Genomic DNA, 21,302 nt, shown 5'->3' with positions numbered 1-21,302 from the left:
CGGTACCGTCAAATACTTGCTACCAGCTATTGGCAAGGTTGCAACGTATGATAACACACGGGTAAGTTCAGGTTCTATCCTTTTTACTTTATTGCAGGCATCATGGATCTAAAAATATTGAGAAGGCTTCTTAATAAAGCTTTGTTTGAAACAGAGGTGAAGTGGTGTTAGTTTGTATGGATAGTGATAGATGCTCGTGAGAGAGAGAGAGAGAGAGAGAGAGAGAGAGAGAGAGAGAGAGAAAGAGAGAGAGAGAGAGAGATCTGTGTGGGTTTGTTTTGTTGGGGGGGGGGGTAGCGATTGTGTCACCAAGTGCAGCTTCTGTACAATGGCCGCTAGCAAGTGTAATCCTCGTAATCCTCGTTCCAGGGATTCAGCCTCATATAACCGCACATTTGAATGTCACTAAAAACAAGTGTTATTGTCTACAAAACAGCGCCCCCACAGTGGAAAATATCAAGGGCTATATGTTTCTTTTTTACATTGTTACGTAATTATATTTTCTTTTCATTTAATGTGTAGATGAAAGATATCCTTGGTATTCAACCTATAAGTATGGACAAAAGCTTTGTAGACATGGGCTATAGTTTGATTGAAACTGGAGCTGTACCAAAGAAGCCTAAGTATAGAGGGCCTCCTAAAACAGATGAATAACACATTCAATGAAAGAGTTGATGCTGATAACCATTACCAATGATTGAAATGAAACAATTTATTATGAATATATAACTGATTAATCATAAACGCTATCATTTAATCGATGACGTCATGTGCAGTTTGCAGCAGTGTTTGACACCGATATGGAAGTAAGTTGACATCGTGTTATAGTACACCAAATGGAATGTGGAATGCAACCGGAACCAACCTTGTCTGCGAACCAATGTAGACTAGAAGTGTTTGATGTTGCTGCTCGTAAATCTTGATGACTTGTTTTGCCGGTCGATCGGTAAAAGGGCACGACAGTGCTCTCCATAAAAGGAAACTACATAATGCATACACCGTACCGACGAACCAAAACAGTGTACGAGAACTTGAAAATATTTTCAGATCTCCTTTCGTTTTTCATCTGGTTACGAAACTTGATTTATTGAATGAATGAATAAAGTCAAATCTGTAAGAATTATACAATGTTTAAAGTATACTAGTATTGTTGAGTAAAATTGTATGCATTTCGTTACCATGGAAATATAGCTGGGTGGGGGTGGGGTCTGAGGCCTAACTAAAATATTTTTAATACGTGAAAAGCTAAAGATGAAGTTTATGGAGGTCTCCCAACTGTGTCCGAAGTATAACAAACACTAGTCATTGCAGAAACCCCTCGGTCATCGCCTCGATCCTTATGTGATGTCTGGCGGATATAGCTTACACACGTACGTGTTCACTACTATAAGGAGCCAAAGAAGAAAAGAGGAAGATAACGTAAATTTAATATTCTTATCGTGTGTCTTGGCGTTATGAGGAGAACCTTTGCAGACTTGTACATCTACTAACCTGAGCCTTTCACAAGTCATAACTAACATGTCGATGTATAGTAGACACACTATTTTCAGCGATAAATTTACCATTTTGAGCGTATCAACAAGAACACTGTTTATGGAACCATCGAGGTTTCCCCTTTTACCTCCCTGATGGAACTATGTTCTCAGCATATCATAACTCTTATGTTTACATTTCGTTGTTGCCATGCTGTGTTCCCCTGCATACGTGATGACGTAATCTCCGAATTCGCAGCATTGATTGGAGGAAAGTTTGTATGGCAGAACTAATTATCATTTTTGAGGGAGGGGGAAAGGTTCATTTTAGAGGGATATTTTGATAATATCCCAGAAGATAAGAGACAACGCTCTCTTGCCAATTATAAGATTATGGGTGTTTTAATTTAGATAAGAGGAGAAGAATGGACAGGGTGTCTTTATTTAGTCAATAAAGAGGGAACTACATACAGCTGAAAGAGAGAAACTTGGCAAGGGAAAGAAGAAGAAAGAGTTTTATATCAGCACACAAAACTCAATGAGTCGACAATTGATCAATATCGCACCCAAAATAAGTTACATTGCACCACAAAATAAGACCATTCAATCGATCAATCATTCAACCAAATAATAAATCAATAAACTGATCGATAGATCAATCGATCGATCAATTAATTACATGCTCGCTGACCCCTGTGTTATCAGCTAATCCAGTAAAGTGTACGCATAGGGTGTTGATGATCTTAATCCCCTCTGTAAACATTTTCTGTGTGTCTTTTATCACAGACAACGTACTTGTCTGTCGGTGGTTTTATGGATGAAGGAGGATCGAGGATCCTGACTTGTATTCAAGCTTGAAGGATGCGTTAGGATGTAAATTTGAATTGAATTGAACGTTATTTCACCAGAAGAAATGACAACATCACGTAAATACCAAATTATCATTCATATGGCCACTTTAAAGAGATCATCAAAGTTGATGCCTTTCAAGTTATGGAACTCAACAAACACGCCAGATACATCTAAATACACGGCGCCAGACGTCTATTTTCTTTTGTTTTTTAATGATAATTCCGATATCTATATATCTAATCTGACAACAACTAAACCCATAGAAGGCGTGGTGCGGTCCGAGAGTGTGGTGACGGTATTTTAAGATGGCAACTGCTGCAGGTATTCCTGACGATGTTCAGTGTAAGTTCACTTTTACATAATCATTTTAGGTTCTAAGACATTATTCATTCCCACACTTGCTACTGAGTATTTTGGTAGAACGTTGAGACATTATATTGGGTGCGAAGTGGCTGAAAATACGCATTGTCATTCTTACTAATCGCAAGACTGGCTTACTTCCATATCGCTATATGATTACGATATATTATTCCCTTTATCCATTGCATGAGTATACACTATTTCCCGTATCCAGCAATCCGGTCTTTCGCGTATAATGATGATCTATCGATCGATGTCATTCTCTCTCTCTCTCTCTCTCTCTTCTCTCTCTCTCTCTCTCTCTCTCTCTCTCTCTCTCTCTCTCTCTCTCTCTCTCTCTCTCTCTCTCTCTCTCTCTCTCTCTCTCTCTCTCTCTCGATATTTTGTGATTTTTTCGAATTCAGAGACATTTATTCCAACTTATATTGACGTCATCACCATTACTACTAACATTTGTCTGCAATGATTACGACATGTCCTAAAATTGTGTAATATACCCCGAAATCAATAATGGTAGTTCGTTTTATGTCATGATGCTCCAAGTATGATTTCGCAGACTATACGAATACGAACTGCATGCATATACAAGATATTCGCGTAGGGTCAGGAATGATGACAATGGGAGATTTAAGAATCACTCATATTATTTGGTACATGGTGACCTTCCGTTGGAAACACTTCAAATGAGCGATGACGTAACTGGCCAACGTCTGATACTGGTATTATCAGTCAATGATACGATATATGGGTGTCTGCAACAAAGCCGTACAAGTCCGTAATTGCTCTATGAAGTTGGTGTGTGTGTTTAATGTGTATACTCAGTCATTTAGTTTTGAAAGCTCCAAACTGTTTGGAACAATTTACCTTCTGACCTTATCAGTATTACGAACGTAACTTGTTAAATTCATACTTATTTGAATCTCTCTAACCTTTTACACTGTCTGTGATTGTGCAGTATTGTCTCTTTGACTCTTCTGGTGTTTTTATCATGTACTTTAATTTATTCTTGTTCAATATTTATTTGCGTTACCTTGTTTTGTTGTATTGTATACACTTATTTAAGTGCCCCTGGGAAGATTAGGCTGGACGTAACAGGGTCATCCATTTTCTTATGAAATAAAAGTCATTACTATTATTATACAGGGAGCCTTGTACATCCAGCCTAGCACTAGACTCTCTCATTGAGATGTGTGAGCAATGCCCGGTCCCATATGAACAAAAAGGTAACTTGCTACAGGGCATTATTCCACCATAATTGTTACATTACTGTGTGCTAGGTGTGCAGTACACAGCTATGGCACCGGGATGTGCAAAACAGTCGTGACACAGAGCTAGAGGCGATGTACCACAGCCATGCAACAGGCATATGTTTCACAACCATGTACCAGGCAAGGGCTGTGAAAAATTATACATCGTAACGGGACTGTGAGGCACTAAGCTGGTACATAGCTGTGCTCTGCTTCTTCCTAGCACTAGGATGTACAAGCTCCTTATGTAATACTGTACAATCAATCCAATCAAATTGACACTTGGGTCCACACCCAACAATCAGCACCCCAATGCGATCACGTGTTCAACCTGTCGTTGAACTAAATGTGGATGATCGGATATAACAAACCCCTAAATAATAACATCTTCAATGTCTAATTATTTTTTCAATTATTTTTTTTTTAATTTTCTAACAATCAAAACGATGACCAACAATTAAAATTTACAAAAAGCACAAACAAACAAACAAAATAAACAAACAAAAAACCAAACAAACAAACAATCAAAATAAACGAACAAACAAACAAACAAACAAACAAACAAACAAAAAACAAACAAACAAACAAAACAAACAAACAAACAAACAAACAAACAAACAAACAAACAAACATTTCCAGTGGTGAACAACTATTCGACGCCACTACATCATCCTACCAAGATGCACTTTAATAATGAAGCGGGATATAATCACACGCTCAAATTTGACCCAACACGACACACTCAACACAAGCGGAATCGCAGCCGTAATATAACTTAGTTCAACCCACCTTACAGTAAACACGTTGCAACAAACGTCAGCAGAAAATTTCTCAACCTCATCGACAAACATTTCCCCATATCCAGTGTACTGCATAACATCTTCATCCGTAATAATATTAAAATGAGCTATAGTTGCATGGACAACATGGGTAAAAATAATTAACGGTCACAATAAAGCCATACTTTCAAAAGCTAAGCAAACACAACAAAGTACCTGTAACTGCAGAAAAACAAAGGAGTGCCCCCTCGCAGGAAAATACCTCATGAAAAGCATTGTTTACAAAGCAACGGTCACCACTAACCAAGATCACAAATCATACATAGGTGTTAGTGACACAGAATTCAAAAGCAGGTTTAACAACCACAAGTCTTCATTTACTTGATCACAAGAAGAAAGACACTGCGCTCAGCAAATACATTTGCCACCTAAAAGACAGCAAAACCAATTACGACATACACTGGTCAGTTCTCAAGCAGGCTTCCTCATACTCAAATGTTACCAAACGATGTCAACTATGTCTCTGGGGAAAATATTTTATCATAACTGCCGACAAATCAACGACCTTGAACAGCAGAACTGAATTAATCAGTAAATGCCGGCACGCTAACAAGTTCTTACTTAATAATACGTAACCTTTGTTTTCAATTTTTTTGTGTACACACAGCCGTCAGTGACCACAAATAAGTAATGTACATAAAGCAGAATGTATAGCCAACGACTACTATTAAACCATACTATTACATCCGACGATCCTTCTGGTGAAACGGTCCGCAGTGTAAATCCACAATGTAATATCAGACTCGTCTTCTTTCATTTTTACGCATGATAGCTCTCCAAGGTGATCGAGCACTCTACTTGGCGAACGAAGAATGAAACTGTGTGTGTGTGTGTGTGTGTGTGTGTGTGTGTGTGTGTGTGTGTGTGTGTGTGTGTGTGTGTGCGCGTGTGTATATATATATATATATATATATATATATATATATATATATATATATATATATATATATATATATATATATATATATATATATATATATATGAAATACAATGTGTATTTTCAGTGGTTTTAGTGACTGGTGCTTCTGGATTCATAGCTTCACATGTAACACAGCAGTTATTGAGAGTTGGTTATCGTGTTAGAGGAACAGTACGAAGTCTGAAGAATGAAAAGAAAGTACAGCCATTATACAATCTATGTCCTGACTCTAAACATAAACTTGAACTTGTAGAAGCAGACTTGGGTGAACCTGATAGCTGGCAAAAGTATGTATATAGGATATTTCTGTTTATGGTTTTATTTTGTAATTGTAATTGTAATTGTAATTTATTTACCCATCACAAAAAAAATAATACATAACAATTGAAAGCATATAATACACAATGTGTGCATAATTGTATCAGAGCGGGCGAGAGGCTAGAAAATAGTTTCTATAACTAATGTCCTTTTTAAATCATGTTCACATAAATAATTCACTACTATTTTTTCCGTTCAATATGGAAAATACGAGGAACCTAAGGGTCCTTTTCACAACGAGTTGCTAGACAAGTAATGACAAAACCCCTACAGGTTATACGAGTATTTTCTGACTGAATGAAGAAAAACATTGGGGAGTCATAGTGTAATACTTTAGTCAAGTACAAATTATGAAAAAATCAGTTGATGAGGGTTCTCTACCTGTAAGTTTGTCATAGGCACTTATTATAGTAGTGGAAAATCTACCTGAGACAATTTCTAGGGTTCACTAACTTAATATTTTTATTCTTACATTACATATTCGCGACTCAAAAGTGCTTATTAGTGCCTTCAGATATATATATATATATATATATATATATATATATATATATATATATATATATATATATATATATATATATATATATTCATTTGTTCATATAATACACATGCATGTGGAAATATGGGGAAACGATTGACTGCTACTAGAAGAATGGAGACGAAAAACAGTTTCAAATTGGGGTTTAAAAATCTTGGCAATCGAAATTCGTGTGATGTTCAGTAAATTTACTAACTGAAGTGACTTCATCCTTCGATTAGTTAACGATATCCTGTTGTTTGTAACCAGAGCTGTTGAAGGCTGCAGCCACGTACTTCATATAGCTAGTCCATTCCCAGCAACTATACCTAAAGACGAGAATGAACTTGTTAAACCAGCTGTTGAAGGGACCACCAATGTACTCAAAGCTTGTCAACAAGTTGGAGGTGTAAAAAGGGTTGTGCTAACCAGTTCTATTGCTGCAATATGTGGTAAGAAAAGGCTTTCTATGTCAACTGTCAATTCATGTGTCTGACCTAACATGATACGATACTTCTATCATCGGATTGCGAATATACCTATTTATGTAAACGTATAATTTCTGTTAAAATGGTAATGAGGTGGTCACATGACCTTAGCTCATCATCAATGTACTGCACTGTGTCATGAGAGGACGCTGTTACTTCAGTAGGTTATTTTCTTAGTCTGGATACTCAGCTATTCTATATGTTGTACTTTTGGTTGAATTCATAGACATCTCTAACTTTTGTGGTTACAGGAAGTTTTGATGGTAACATTGACAACAATCGCATCTATTCTGAGAAAGATTGGCCCAATCCCGACATTATCACACCCTACGAGAAAAGCAAGACTTTGGCAGAGAGAGCAGCCTGGGAGTTTGTAAAGAATCTGAAAGGTTTGTTAGCCATAAGTTGGTAGGTGTTTTGTAAAATCTTCTCTATAGATAGATAGATAGATAGATAGATAGATAGATAGATAGATAGATATATAGATAGATAGATAGATAGATAGATAGATAGATAGATAGATAGATAGATAGATAGATAGATAGATAGATAGATAGATATTAAGTTAACTTAGGAAACGTTTAGAGAAAAAGATATGGGTGCTCGAGAGATTTGACCAGTACTTTTCAAAACAAACACTAATATACTAAAGTAGAGTGAATATATTAGAATATGTCACATAATTATATATTGACCGACCAATTACAACTTTCCATTTAAATAAAAAGGTATAATTTCCTTATTATTTAAAATACAAAATAGTAATTTGTCCATTTTAAATAAGTACTGTTTTCTTGAATGTAAATTTAAAGTCAGGCTCAAAAAAAAGTGCTATTGTTCTGAACTACTAATTGATATGTTCCTTTCTTTTCTGGTAATAAAGTACACTTTTCTGTTTGGTAAATGTTTTTGTCCTGTTTGTTGTCTCTCGTGTAACCTTTTGTACTGTTCTTATTTTCCATGTAAAGAAATAAGTACTTATGCTATATCTCAAGTTTTTGAATTGTTTTACAGATGATGAGAAGTTTGAGTTGGTCGCACTCAATCCAGGTTATGTTGTTGGACCAGTTTTAAGTGGTACAAGTTGTACGTCGTCAGAAATACCGAGGAGACTGTTGAACAGAGAAATGCCAGCAGTACCTGAAGTGAATTACCCAGTTGTTGACGTACGTGATGTAGCTGCAGCTCATATTAGAGCTATGTCAATTCCTGAAGCTGTTGGTAAGGTTTTAAGCGTTTTATTGATTATTATAATAGTAAACAAAACAGTTTGTGCTTTCAATAACACAACCAATGGAGGGGAGGGGTCATTTTATTTCAAGGGTAGTTCCTGAAGCAAATAACTTTTCATACTTATATGGTCGATTATAATTCTATGAAATGATAAACATTTGAATTATATTTTGTATTTAAAAAAATAAAGTCAAGTTCCTACGCATAGGTAATACACTCTGACTCGGAAGTTCTGGAGGTCGACTTTTTTACGGTATCGCTGCGTAAGAACTTGGTTCATAGCAAATGCTAGCCACATGTACATACGCTTTTATTCAACTCAACGGAATGTGGCCTCGAGAGGGAGCAATACGATCAGCTTTTTGACATCAGAAACTAAACAAATTGCGTCGATTGGTCTATACTTTGAGACATTTATAAAGAAAATAAAACAATGTTTATAATAACATATTCATTTAGGAATAAATTATATATTCAAGGATCTTTAAATGCACGAAATTTGCTTTCATCAAGGTCACAGACATGTCTTAGCCGCTGGCAACATGTGGTTTAAGGAGATGGCCCTTGCTCTACAGAAAGAATTTCAACCACAAGGTAAGCATATGATAAATAATATAATAATAAATCCGTTCTTATTTTCCAGACTGACACACATACTCGGAGAGAGAGAGAGAGAGAGAGAGAGAGAGAGAGAGAGAGAGAGAGAGAGAGAGAGAGAGAGAGAGAGAGAGAGAGAGAGAGAGAGAGAGACAGACAGACAGACAGACAGTCAGACAGACAGACAGACAGACAGACAGACAGACAGACAGACAGACAGACAGACAGACAGACAGAGGGTGGTGGGACCTCTGGTGATACGATTTACTTCTTTTTACTTCATTTCATTTTATCTATATCCTATTTCATTTTATCTTTATCTCCATCACCTTGTTCAGGATATGATATTCCTACATCTCTGGCTCCAAAGTTTGCTCTTAGGATAGCTGCACTGTTCGACGGTACCGTCAAATACATGCTACCATCTATTGGCAAGGTTGCAACCCTTGATAACACACGTGTAAGTTCAAGTTCTATCCTTTTTACTTTGATGCATGTAACGAACATTTTGAAAGAAAGCTTTGTTTAAAATCACTGCAGAGGTGAAGTGGTCTTAGTTTGTATGGATGGTGATAGATGCTCGTAAGATTACCTGCGTAACAAAGACCCCACAAATAAAGGTTGTTGCAACATCTCTCTTTGAACTCTACTTATCTAAGCAAATGTACATGTATTAGAATGATTTGAAGACTTTTTTCAAGCATGTCAATGGAATTAATATAAATAATTTTACTTTAGTTTTCATTGTATGAGACGATAAGATGTAAAATTAGCAAATATCAAGCAAGACAGTCAAGAGAATTTTTTTGAGCCAATCAATAAAAATGTACATTTTTATGAACTATTGTAGTTGGATTGGACACAATAGTGCTTCATACATGTAAATACTGAATGAACTATGTAACGACTCCCCCCCCCCCCAAGGGACAAGGGACGCACAGACGAAACATCAGCGCCCTCACAGTTGAAGATATAAAGGGCTTGTTTCTACTGAACCCACTTCCATTGTTACGTTATATTTTCTTTTCATTTTAATATGTAGATGAAAGATATCCTTGGTATTCAACCTATAAGTATGGACAAAAGCTTCGTAGACATGGGTTATAGTTTGATTGAAACTGGAGCTGTACCAAAGAAGCCTAAGTATAGAGGGCCTCCTAAAACAGATGAATAGCACATTCAATGAAAAGAGTTGATGCTGATAACCATTACCAATGATTGAAATGAAACAATTTATTAAGAATATCACTGATTAATCATAAACACTATCATTTAATCGATGACGTCATGTGCAGTTTGCATCAGTGTATGACACAGATATGGAAGTATACTGTCATTCTGTTATAGTACACCAAATTGGAATGTGGAATGCAACCAACCTCGTCTGCGAATCAACGTAGAAGTGCCCGTAAGTCTTGACGACTTAGTGTCATGCCGGTCGATAGAAGGGAGCCGTCCACGACAGTACTCTCTAGAAAAGGGCGCTATTATATGATGCACATATACCGTACGAACCAAAACAGTGTACACGGGAACTTGAAAATATGTTGAGATGTCCTTTTATTTTTTAATGTTATTTTTTGTTTTGTTTTGTTTTGTTTTGTTTTGTTTTGTTTTGTTTTGTTTTGTTTTGTTTTGTTTTGTTTTGTTTTGTTTTTAGTTTTTTGCGAAAACTTGATTTATTGAATGAATAAATTTCAAATCTATAAGAAGTTTACAATGTTGAAATTATTAACACAGGTATGCCTATGGATTTTCTTTGGTGATATCACGGTGATATATATTTGGTGATAAAGTATTAGTACTGTGCATTGTATTTGATATCGTGACCTAGATCTTCATCTGGGGTTTTAAACATTGTTCATCACGTGACCAAAAGTCTGTAGCACTTAAGTTGAACTTTGTGAAATGCAGCCAGTATGATAATTTGACATTGACTATAAGAGTTACGTGCCAGGTTACGCTTTATTTATCAATGTACGCATTTTATAGTCCTCTCATCTACTGTCCTGTCCTGACCTGACCTGACCTGACCAGACGCTGGTTGTGAAGTCAGGAGCTGAGGGCGCTGGTGTAGGGATACCCCGGAACATCGTCTTTCTCGTCAGCAATGCATACATATATGTTCACGGCGCATTTCGCAGTGTGACAACCTAGCACCAATCGGAGAGAACATTAGTGTTTGGCAACGTTCCGGGTTCCAAGTCATAGCTACATGTGTAGGAGGTGTGGACTTTTGTCCCAGAGCAGAGTTTTGGTTGAAAACGGTACCACACACATACAGTTCCAGCGTCCGAGGCCACAAACAGATAACACCTACCTTTAACTACCAGTCTTTATCGTACGTACGTGCATTTCAATATCACACGTTTGTTGGAGATTTCAGCAACCTCGATCACCATGAGAGTCAGCCTCGTCAGACTTGGTGGAAAAGGTTAGTTATTCAATTCTTGTGTTCTAAAATGACACGGATCATAGAGAATCAAAACTTACAGTTTAGCTCTCAGATTTCTATTGTGCTAAATTTAAGGAGGCGCTCAGATTTAACTGGGGGGGGGGGGTTAAAGGGGCTATCGGGGTCGGTCCACTGTGTGTCAATACTAATAATTAAAATTAGTCTAATATCGTGCAAAAAGTTGAGGAAGGGTATTGCGTATTCATAATGCGTGAAATATTGGTATGTGCGACTGGCCATGGCAAATGATATATCCATCTATTCCAGTTACCATACCAACGTTTATTAATAATTTGAACATCCTAAGAACAGATGGTAATCAAAGTCAAACAACGAACTGCAAATGATGCAATTATGTTGAACATGCGGTATAATTTTCTTTTTGGAGGGGGACGGGTGTACTGGGCATCGTTATTTTTTCATGGGGGGGGGGACAATCAATGTACACTTGTTTTGAAATGAAATAGTTTGACTAGATTTCTGTGTATCGCAATTAAAATATTAGTTAGAGTGTTCAAGATAGAGGTACTGGTTGTTATACTTTCATTATGCTGGGGAGGTGGGGGGGGGGGGGTAATCAATGCAGTAGACTTATTTTGAAACGGTTGGCGTTACCTGAATTCAATGTAACACAATTTGAATATAAGTATTTCAACTGAGTGTTCAAGACGACTTGTTTAATACTGAAGTCCTTTTTTGTTAAGTAACCTGTATGAATATTTCATGCAGAAATTGTTCACTTAACTGCAACGAGTTTGGTAATTTACTGATATCTATGAGACCATTGGTTTTCAAAAGCAACTCACTATTTTTCCTTTTAATATTTCTCAACACTAAGTCATGGATTTTATCTCCTACCACATCCCAAGTAACCCATCCCACTTGTGTGCACATTTTGATAAATCAACTTGGGTACAAGATACAAGAAACTTTATTATCTCTCAAAAGAGAAATTATGGTGACACAATTTCCTGCATAATTTACTCTTAAAATATACAGAAAAGTAAAACATAAAAGTGATATACTTGATTTATATTTCAAAAATAAATAATCCACAAAATAGTCCACAATGCACAGTTAAAAGACACACACTACAAAAGACGAAAAGTGAAGTAAAAATCTTATAAAAGTTGAAGCAGTTAAAACTTCTAAGATGCAAGTTATAAAATTGAAGTGAATCGAAAACAAAACAATTCATCTTTGGTTTAGATTTTGATCAAGATGGGTACAAAATTTCCTTTTCTTTTATTATAACTGTTCTAAATTGTGGGGTGTGAGAATCCGACTCAGAAACAATAGAGGTTTTCGATGTCTCTATGTGATTCATCATTATGTAGTATGTTGATTAATTATGTCTTGTAAATTTGTATTTTTCAGTGGTTTTAGTGACTGGTGCTTCTGGATTCATAGCTTCGCATGTAACACAGCAGTTGTTGAGAGCTGGTTATCGTGTTAGAGGAACAGTACGAAGTCTGAAGAATGAAAAGAAAGTACAGCCATTATACAATCTATGTCCTGACTCTAAACATAAACTTGAACTTGTAGAAGCAGACTTGAGTGAACCTGATAGCTGGCAGAAGTATGTCCATATTACTAATTATTAGATATTGCGTATATAAGGTGTTAAATTGTAACAGATAGTTACATTAATAGAGTTGCTTATCAGTAAGAAAGTGAACAGTCATCAAGTCCATGTGTAATCATTTCAGCAGACCCCTGTTTCTATTGCATAAAAATAGCAATGTTTACGACTTTTCAGTGTGATTGAGTTGAAATGAGTCTGTATTTGTGTAAAACTCACTGTGTCCATGAGTGAAATGTCATACTAAACCCACAGGGGTGGTACCAGTGGCCAATTCTAGTAGGGGTGGGTGTCCAGTGCTAGAAACCCCAGGCCCCATTTTAGACCCACTTTGACCAAAAATCAATACCCCATTTTAGACCATTACAGGTTTTTAAAAGATGAAAGGTTAGACCTCAATACATTTTCCTTAGGAGGCAACATCATTTTGGGGCAATTAATGGCATTTACGATATGGTAAAGGACAGCGGACTACATTTTAGTCCAAGCAAAATTCAGTGAAAAGTGGACCCCCATTTTTGACTCTTCAGTTCGAACAAAAAACAGACCCCATTTTAGACCAAATGGCTAGAAAACACACCCAAAAGGCCGGCACATATACGTATACTCAAATATGTGGAGTAGTTCCCCCCCCCCCCCGAACTAACCTCAAATCCCTGTACATTACAGCCACATCATAGGTAACTCTAGTAGATTGAATGTGTTACATGTATTGACTTATCTTCTAATCTCTGCCATCAGCACTTTAAATAGTAGGATCACACTTCAGACCAATTTACTGGTTCACTAATTATAAGTACACGTGACTTACTTCCTGAACAGCAGTGGTATTCAACTTTTAAAAAGTCCATTATGACCAAAACGCTCAACTATACTCCATATCTGATTAATCTGAATACATTTATATCAAACATAATTCACAAAAAAAAAAGTGTTCAGCAATTGTTCCAAAAAGTTGCAGACCAAAGTAAACATATTTTATTTATTTAGTATTATCTGTAATGCACGTGGCATGGACAGACACAATGTTGGGTCACAGTCTATGTAGATAAGATATAATGGTCCTAAATTGTCTCCTACATGACTGTATGGTCCTAAATTGTCTCCTACATGACTGTTTACCATAGCAACCAGATAGTAGCCATTATATAAAAGATGTCCCATATGTTAAACTAATGACAAAAAGAAATCAAGTGATTAAAGAGAAGCAGAATGAACCATGAATTATGTGTGTGAAATGTGGGAATGTGTTTAATAACTACAGTGAAAATGACATTTTTAATTGCAATTTAATTTTAATTCTCCATTTATCGATTTCCCCCTCTCTCACCCACCCACAAATCAACAGCACCATAAGTATAGTGCATTCATGGATCAATGCATTCATACAACTCAATATTTGATTTCTTCATTGTATATAACTTGTGCTATGTTAGGATTGGCCCAATGCCTCTAATATTTAGAAACAGATTAATATGCTGGAAGACAAAAGAAGAGATACAAGGACACCAGTTAGAATTGAATCCTGGTAATCTTGTCATAAGCTGATGACATTGGTACTACACTATGAAGAAATTTTAATTTGCTACAAATCTACTAGAGCAGCTCAATTTTCAGAATTGTTTAGTCCAAAGATCACACATTCATTTTTGAACTTTATAAAAGTGGTACCAATTGCTGGGTCTCAATTGCTGACTGTTTAACCTCCGAACTTTGACCTTGTTACCATGGGTAACATGACTTATGATATGAGTTATTTGGGTCTGCAGCTTGCCCATATCAAAATCATATATATTTCAAAGTAAATTAGCATGAAAGAATGAAGGACGGTTGTTTTCATTCCTAACAAAAGAGCGCCCACAACGACCATCATCGTAAAACACTAGTTAAGACAGCACTAAACAGATGCTCCTTCACAGCGATAAATATCTTCTGGCTTGTGAGAATGACAACAGCAAATATCTATTCTATTTTAGCATATATAGTGTGATTTAGACCAGATTGCATAAGTTTCCAAATAACAGCACATGTTTCGATGTCACGGAATATTCTAGTACGTACATGTACATATCCAATCAGCTATTTATTCAACCACACTTATTTTTATACTATCTACATTATAACGTATATTTTTGTTAATTTGATGGCATTCTGTTTTCAAAACCCTTTAAATTCATTTGATGTCACATATGCAAAACATCTATAATATGGGACAGTACAATATACTAGTACTACCATGAACAATATATTCTTCATCTATAAGATGATAGATATTATATGCACACTGCTGCAAGTAATCACTGCTGGTACATTATATACTGTAAATAATATTAAATCAACCTTAGAATACACTTAGCTATTCTTTTAAAAATGTTCTTTTCTTTGTAACCAGAGCTGTTGAAGGCTGCAGCAACGTACTTCATATAGCTAGTCCATTTCCAGCATCTGTACCTAAAGATGAGAATGAACTTATTAAACCAGCTGTTGAAGGGACCACCAGTGTACTGAAAGCTTGTCAACAAGTTGGGGGTGTAAAAAGGGTTGTGGTTACCAGTTCTATTGTTGCTGTAACTGGTAAGGAAGTCATATTGTTCCAAGTATATAAATCAAATACCTTTAGCAGTGTACACTGAAAATATATTCTTGGGGGTCACAAACTTTAGTGTAAAGCCAATTTTTAACATTTTGACTAAATGCTTTCTTTAGCAAACAAAAAATAATCCACGGTGTAGTTAAAGCCATACCACTTTCGTAAATTGCAATATTGCATATACACTCTTTGAAACTCATCATGTCCTGGAATTTCAAAAGATTCTTGGATGATCACTGTTTCTGTGGGTCAATTAGATGGGTGAGAAATATTTATGAAAAATCAGGTACATTGACTAATACCGTATTTCAATCACTGGTGAACACTCTGGAAAATGACCAAATAAGATCTAAATACTCCTGGAAAAATGAAGAAAAATTCCTGAAAAGTTGTAGATATTAGTTATAACTTCAAGTGTATCAACCATGGAGCTAAATCTGTATTTATTAACCAAACCCACCCCCACCCCACCCCAATTTATCGTTTTATAGGTGTATATATATCCTTTAGCTGCTAAGCAGCACATTTTTTGTTTTCATATCTTACAATATAAGTTTTTAATTAATTCAAGAAAGTTTTGGAAGAAAAATGTCTCGAACTTTGTTGTTTTCAATAGGGAATTTAGATGCTAATATAGACAACGATTACTTGTATTCTGAGAAAGATTGGCCAAATACAGACAATTTAACACCATATGAGAAAAGTAAGACTTTGGCAGAAAAAGCAGCCTGGGACTTTGTAGAGAATCTAAAAGGTTGGTTTCTTTTTAAGTTTTCAGATGATTTAAACAGTCAACTTGAATCAAGTTACTTTCCACTCATATGAGATGACATTTTGTGATACAATCTGATAACGTAAAGTGTCCAATGGATGAGTATTTGTAATATTTTGGATTTTTTAATTTATAAAACAATTTTGTCATGGCTTCCTACTTGAAAAGTCAATTAGAAACAATTTAGACCAAGTCTGTGTTTTTAACTCCATACATTACAAAAAAGCAAATATTTTATATATTATTATTAATCTTTTGCAATTTATTGAGTTACAAACAAGGACTTGGCATATGTTGTTTAACATTGAATTTTCAAGTAGGAAGCCATGATAACGTTGTTTTATAAACTAAAAAGTACAAAATAAATACACAATCCTCATCTATATCACACAATTCTAGAGGTGTCCTGAACCATTGGCATTTAGGAGCAGAAAATTAATTAGTAGGAAAGTAAACATTTGAATGACATGTGAAGCAGAAAAAATTACCGTTACTTTCATCACGCCCCTACATTGTCGAATTCCATTTCAGGCTATGAGGATTGAAGAATTTCTTTCTTTTTTTAATAAACTATTTTTGCTATAATTCAAGTTTTAAATTGTTTTACAGATGATGAAAAGTTTGAGTTAGTTACAGTACAGCCAGGGTTAGCTACTGGGCCTGTGTTAAGTGGAACAAGTTGTACTTCGATGGAGTTACCAAGAAGATTATTAAACAGAGAGATGCCAGCAATACCGGATATCAGTTATCCAATTGTTGACGTGAGAGATGCAGCTGCTGCACATATTAAAGCTATGATAGTTCCAGAAGCTGCTGGTAGGCAGATAATGTTGTATATTTCTATGGTTCATTATTGCTTTATGATGCAATATTCACTTACAAACGTGTGTGTATGCGTGTGTGTAAATGTATGTATGTATGTATGTATGTATGTATGTATGTATGTATGTATGTATGTATGTAGTCTGTATGTAATCTGTATGTATGTATGTATGTATGTATGTATGTATGTATGTATGTCATGATAGCATGTTGCAAAAGAGGTCCTTGTACGAGACTAAAAGACTGGGCCCAGTCTCAGTCCCAGTTTCAGTTTTGTTGGTTTGTGTTTTATTTTTGCACTCTTCATGTTTTCCAATGTATTCCTCTAGGTCACAGACATGCCTTAACTGCTGGCAATATGTGGATTAAGGATATGGCTCTAGTTCTACAAAAAGAATTCAAATCACAGGGTAAGCATGATAGATTTTTATAAGTTCAATTAACATACATATAAATTGCAATTTGAAACTTTCATTCACATGTGATTAAATCTTTAAAAAGATTACAAATATAGGACCAGTACTTGAATGAAGGTAGTAATTTATCGAACAAGGGGAGTACGTGTGATACATGTATACATACATACATACATACATACATACATACACACACACACAGACAGACAGACAGACAGACAGACAGACAGACAGACAGACATACATACATACATACATACATACATACATACATGCATACATGCATACATACATACATACATACATACATACATACATACATACATACATACATACATGTTATAATGTTGCTATCTTTGTGGCTGTATACTTTACACATATTTATATACATATTTTGATCAATTTGTACAGGTTATAATGTTCCTACATTTGTGGCCCCCAAATTCGGACTTCAAATATATGCACTGTTTGATGGTACCATTAAATACATACTGCCTGGACTTGGGAAGATATCAAGGTTTGATAACACAAGGGTAGGCTTAAAATGGCATTATTTTACTTCAATAAAGGCATGCATGGGTTTGACCTACCTCTCAAGCAAATATGAATATTAATGAAATCATGTGGCTTTGTGTGTGTGTGGGGGGGGGGGCTGTTTAGGGTAGAATGTGCATCAGGGACGAATTTTAACGAAAATAGGTGTTCTCAAAATATCTCTAAATTTTGCTACATGAATGTCTGTTCCTTGTCCCTTTGAAATACTGAAAGAAATTTAGGGTTTCAACATCTTGTTTTCAAGGGAATTGACAATCCTTTGTTCACTCTGTTTAGTGGCCATATTGGATTCCACAATGGCTAAATTTTGATATCGTTTTGATCTCTATTTCAAAACTTTGTACAGTAACACCAAATTTTGTAAAATTGATTTTAACTGAGATGAGATTTGAGTTTTCATTTAGAAAAACACAGCAAACGTCTAAGAAGTTTATTTCCGAGGTGCTTTCTTTATTTAGATAATTTCTCATCTATATTACAAAAACCATGTCATATCCGCAAACTTCTATATCACAGAGTACCTAATACATACTGAACTCGTCCTTTTGACACTAGAGTTTCTTTTTCTTTTCACAGTGAGTTTGTTAATTATAAAATTGATACAGTGTAGTATGTTTCTTTTATATTTTTAATTACCATGAAGTATATGTAAATCAAACACTGTAGTATATACAGTATTAAAGTCATATTGCAGGTGGAGGCAATAATTTGTCATATTTTAAAACATTAAAAATGGCAATTGTGGCCGCAAATGTAATAGTCAAAGAAATTTCTCACATGGTCCACAGTATAACAATGGGTCTGAGTTCTGCTGTTTTGCACATGCAAGCTAGATCCCAAGATGAATATTACACATGTATTTTTCTTTCTTTCTTTTGTTTTAGATGAAAGATATCCTTGGTATCCAACCTGTAAGTATGGAGAAAAGCTTTGTAGACATGGGTTATAGTCTGATTGAACTTGGAGTTGTACCAAAGAAATCTAAATACAGAGGGCCTCCCAAAACAGAATGATGAACCTGTAGTGAACGTGTGGTATTAAAAAGACTTCAGAAGAACCCAAGTGCATTCAAAACTATCACTTTATTCAATGCCCCTTATTAGGTATAATGCAAGCTATCTTTTATTACATTATCTTCAGTGTTCCTTCTAATTCTTTTATTCCACCAGTAATGATTCTTTTTATAACAAATGCGATAAAACAGTATAACATTTTCAGGGGGAAAAAACACTTCAATTTTTGATGATCCGTATGTACAATATTGATTTATTTAATAGATGTGACATTTTTATGCTCAATGTTACCTTTGACTGTATGCTATCATGTATTAGTAATGTAGTACCCAGTGTTTTAAGTGTGTTAAATCGTAGTTGAAAATTTACTGTACTTTTAATTAACATTGAAGGAACACAATAAAGTGTTGTCTTATCTTGTCTTGTGAGTAATGGCCAAAAGGGTCTTGAACATAAAGCGTCTATTTTATATTCCACGGTCATATATATCATTCATGACAATTAGCTATGACATTGTTAAGTATTCGTTAATATTTTGTAGCTGTTCATGGATTGATAATAGTACTATAGCTATAAGCAAATTCCGATTTCTTCTTCCGATGTAAGGTAAAAAAGCAAATATCAATAAGCGCTAGCTCTAAATTCACAAACTAAACCCACATGTAAACTGAATGCCTCCCGTAAGGGCAAAACCATATATTGTTCCTACAAACATTTGTTGAAATGCAAATTCTGATCCAAAGTGAAATTTGAAGTTTGCATACTTAACATGTTGCCTAATTATCGAAAACAAAATCATTAAGTATGCATAATAACCATGTAGCTTATACGATTATAAGCAACATCAACAAGCTTAAAAGAACACAAGCATTTCTTTACCGAGCGCATACTAGTGGTATTTGCACTCCAGCGAAATACCGAAAAACATAGTTGCATGCTTAATGATATGCAAATGGTTGTCGCTCAGTATCGTTGTTACGGAAATGTGCTGTTTTGCTGTAGCAAGATTACAAACATACTTATAATCTATACTCACAACTTTCCATTTCCAAATGGCAAACTTGACTATCCATCGGATACTTTCTGAGGTCCATGTTACATGTACATGTAGGCAAGGATCAAACTCAACCTAACAAGACATAAATACAATTATACTAGCATGTTAATGGCATTGATCTGGGCAATGATTCGGTAGTGGTAACTAGGAATAGATGTTATACAAGTGGTAGATACTGCCACCTTCTTCATTTAGAATATTTGAGAGAAAATGTTTGGTTGCTTGCTCGCTTGTTTACGTGTTTGCTGGTTTTGGGTTTTGAATAGATGGTATAGGCTGGGTCGCTGGGTTAGTTGTCGGTCGCTGGTCGGGTTTGTTGGTTGATTGATTGTTGGAGCTTTCCCTTGCAGAAATTAGACTTTCTCAAACTGTACAAGTTAGACTGCTTAGTGATTTACAATGCCATTCCCATATAATACGGTCATTAAATATATATTGTAGAAAATGTCTTAAGGCAAATGTTGACCTAATTTCAGGTTCATAATGCCATGGCTAATTTTCCAACCGTAACGTGACAGTCATTTTTTCAGACTAAAGTGAATGACAAATGGTATTTATTTTGGATTTTTTTTATTAATTAAACAACGTCACCATGTTTTCCTACGTGAAAAAATAATGTGAAATGACATATACAAAGTCAATGTCTGCAACTCAATAATTGCAACAAGCCAGAAAGTATCCGAAAGTTTATTATTGTACGCACAATAACAAACATGTTTCACCATTTGTAATTTGTCATCCATCTAGCATGGCCACTTGACGTAAAATTATACAGAAATACTGAGTATAATTTATGGCGTTTTATTTGTGGGTTTTGATACATTTCCGAGGCTCTGTTCTACTAGTAATTCTCAACCCGTAATGATACGGAACATTGGGCAAGTTGGCTACCAATTAAAACCACCAAGAACGATATAATAACATTAAGATTTATAATCCAAAATGATCTCAGTGTTGATTATTTAATTAAAGTTTCTTATCCACAAATCTCGTGGATTACAAGGCTTAATGAAAGTATTACTGCCGCTTCGACCCAATTTAAATACTGTAAATGTTAAATTGCAAAAACTTCCCGGATCGCATGTACTGCTCACAAGATCTCAATATATCAAAATACTTTATAGTCACAGGAGAATGTAAAATTGTCATAATTAAAAACTACATACAAAACTATATCAAACACGTGTGATTTGTT

At 35.3% G+C, this 21,302-nt stretch overlaps 3 protein-coding genes across 3 annotated transcripts in view; all 3 read left to right on the top strand.

The window, feature by feature from the left end:
* The window catches only part of LOC144442489 (uncharacterized), a 13,691-nt gene extending 12,619 nt beyond the window's left edge, over window positions 1–1,072 (top strand). The window contains exons 7-8 of the mRNA XM_078131848.1: window positions 1–61; window positions 523–1,072. The exon at window positions 1–61 is cut by the window's left edge and continues 61 nt beyond it. Of these exons, the coding sequence (XP_077987974.1) occupies window positions 1–61; window positions 523–654 (193 nt within the window). The 3' untranslated portion in view covers window positions 655–1,072. The remainder of the gene's footprint in view (window positions 62–522) is intronic.
* Window positions 1,073–2,629: 1,557 nt separating this feature from the next.
* LOC144442737 (uncharacterized) lies at window positions 2,630–10,019 on the top strand. The gene is made up of 8 exons (XM_078132109.1): window positions 2,630–2,666; window positions 5,775–5,976; window positions 6,798–6,979; window positions 7,267–7,404; window positions 8,030–8,236; window positions 8,762–8,842; window positions 9,184–9,305; window positions 9,888–10,019. The coding sequence occupies exons 1-8, from the start codon at window positions 2,630–2,632 to the stop codon at window positions 10,017–10,019; spliced, it is 1,101 nt and encodes a 366-aa protein (XP_077988235.1).
* A 915-nt stretch (window positions 10,020–10,934) lies between these two features.
* LOC144442779 (uncharacterized) lies at window positions 10,935–19,250 on the top strand. Its single transcript, XM_078132152.1, has 8 exons — window positions 10,935–11,279; window positions 12,678–12,879; window positions 15,275–15,456; window positions 16,089–16,226; window positions 16,854–17,060; window positions 17,396–17,476; window positions 17,894–18,015; window positions 18,922–19,250. Exons 1-8 carry the CDS (start codon window positions 11,246–11,248, stop codon window positions 19,048–19,050), a joined length of 1,095 nt encoding a protein of 364 aa, XP_077988278.1. The 5' UTR covers window positions 10,935–11,245; the 3' UTR covers window positions 19,051–19,250.
* The last annotated feature ends 2,052 nt before the right edge of the window (window positions 19,251–21,302 follow it).

The sequence above is a fragment of the Glandiceps talaboti genome, chromosome 11, assembly GCF_964340395.1.
Source record: "Glandiceps talaboti chromosome 11, keGlaTala1.1, whole genome shotgun sequence".
In the NCBI taxonomy this organism is placed as follows: domain Eukaryota; kingdom Metazoa; phylum Hemichordata; class Enteropneusta; family Spengelidae; genus Glandiceps; species Glandiceps talaboti.
The sequence above is the reverse complement of the archived record's forward strand: the minus strand, read 5'-3'. Positions and strand labels throughout refer to the sequence as shown.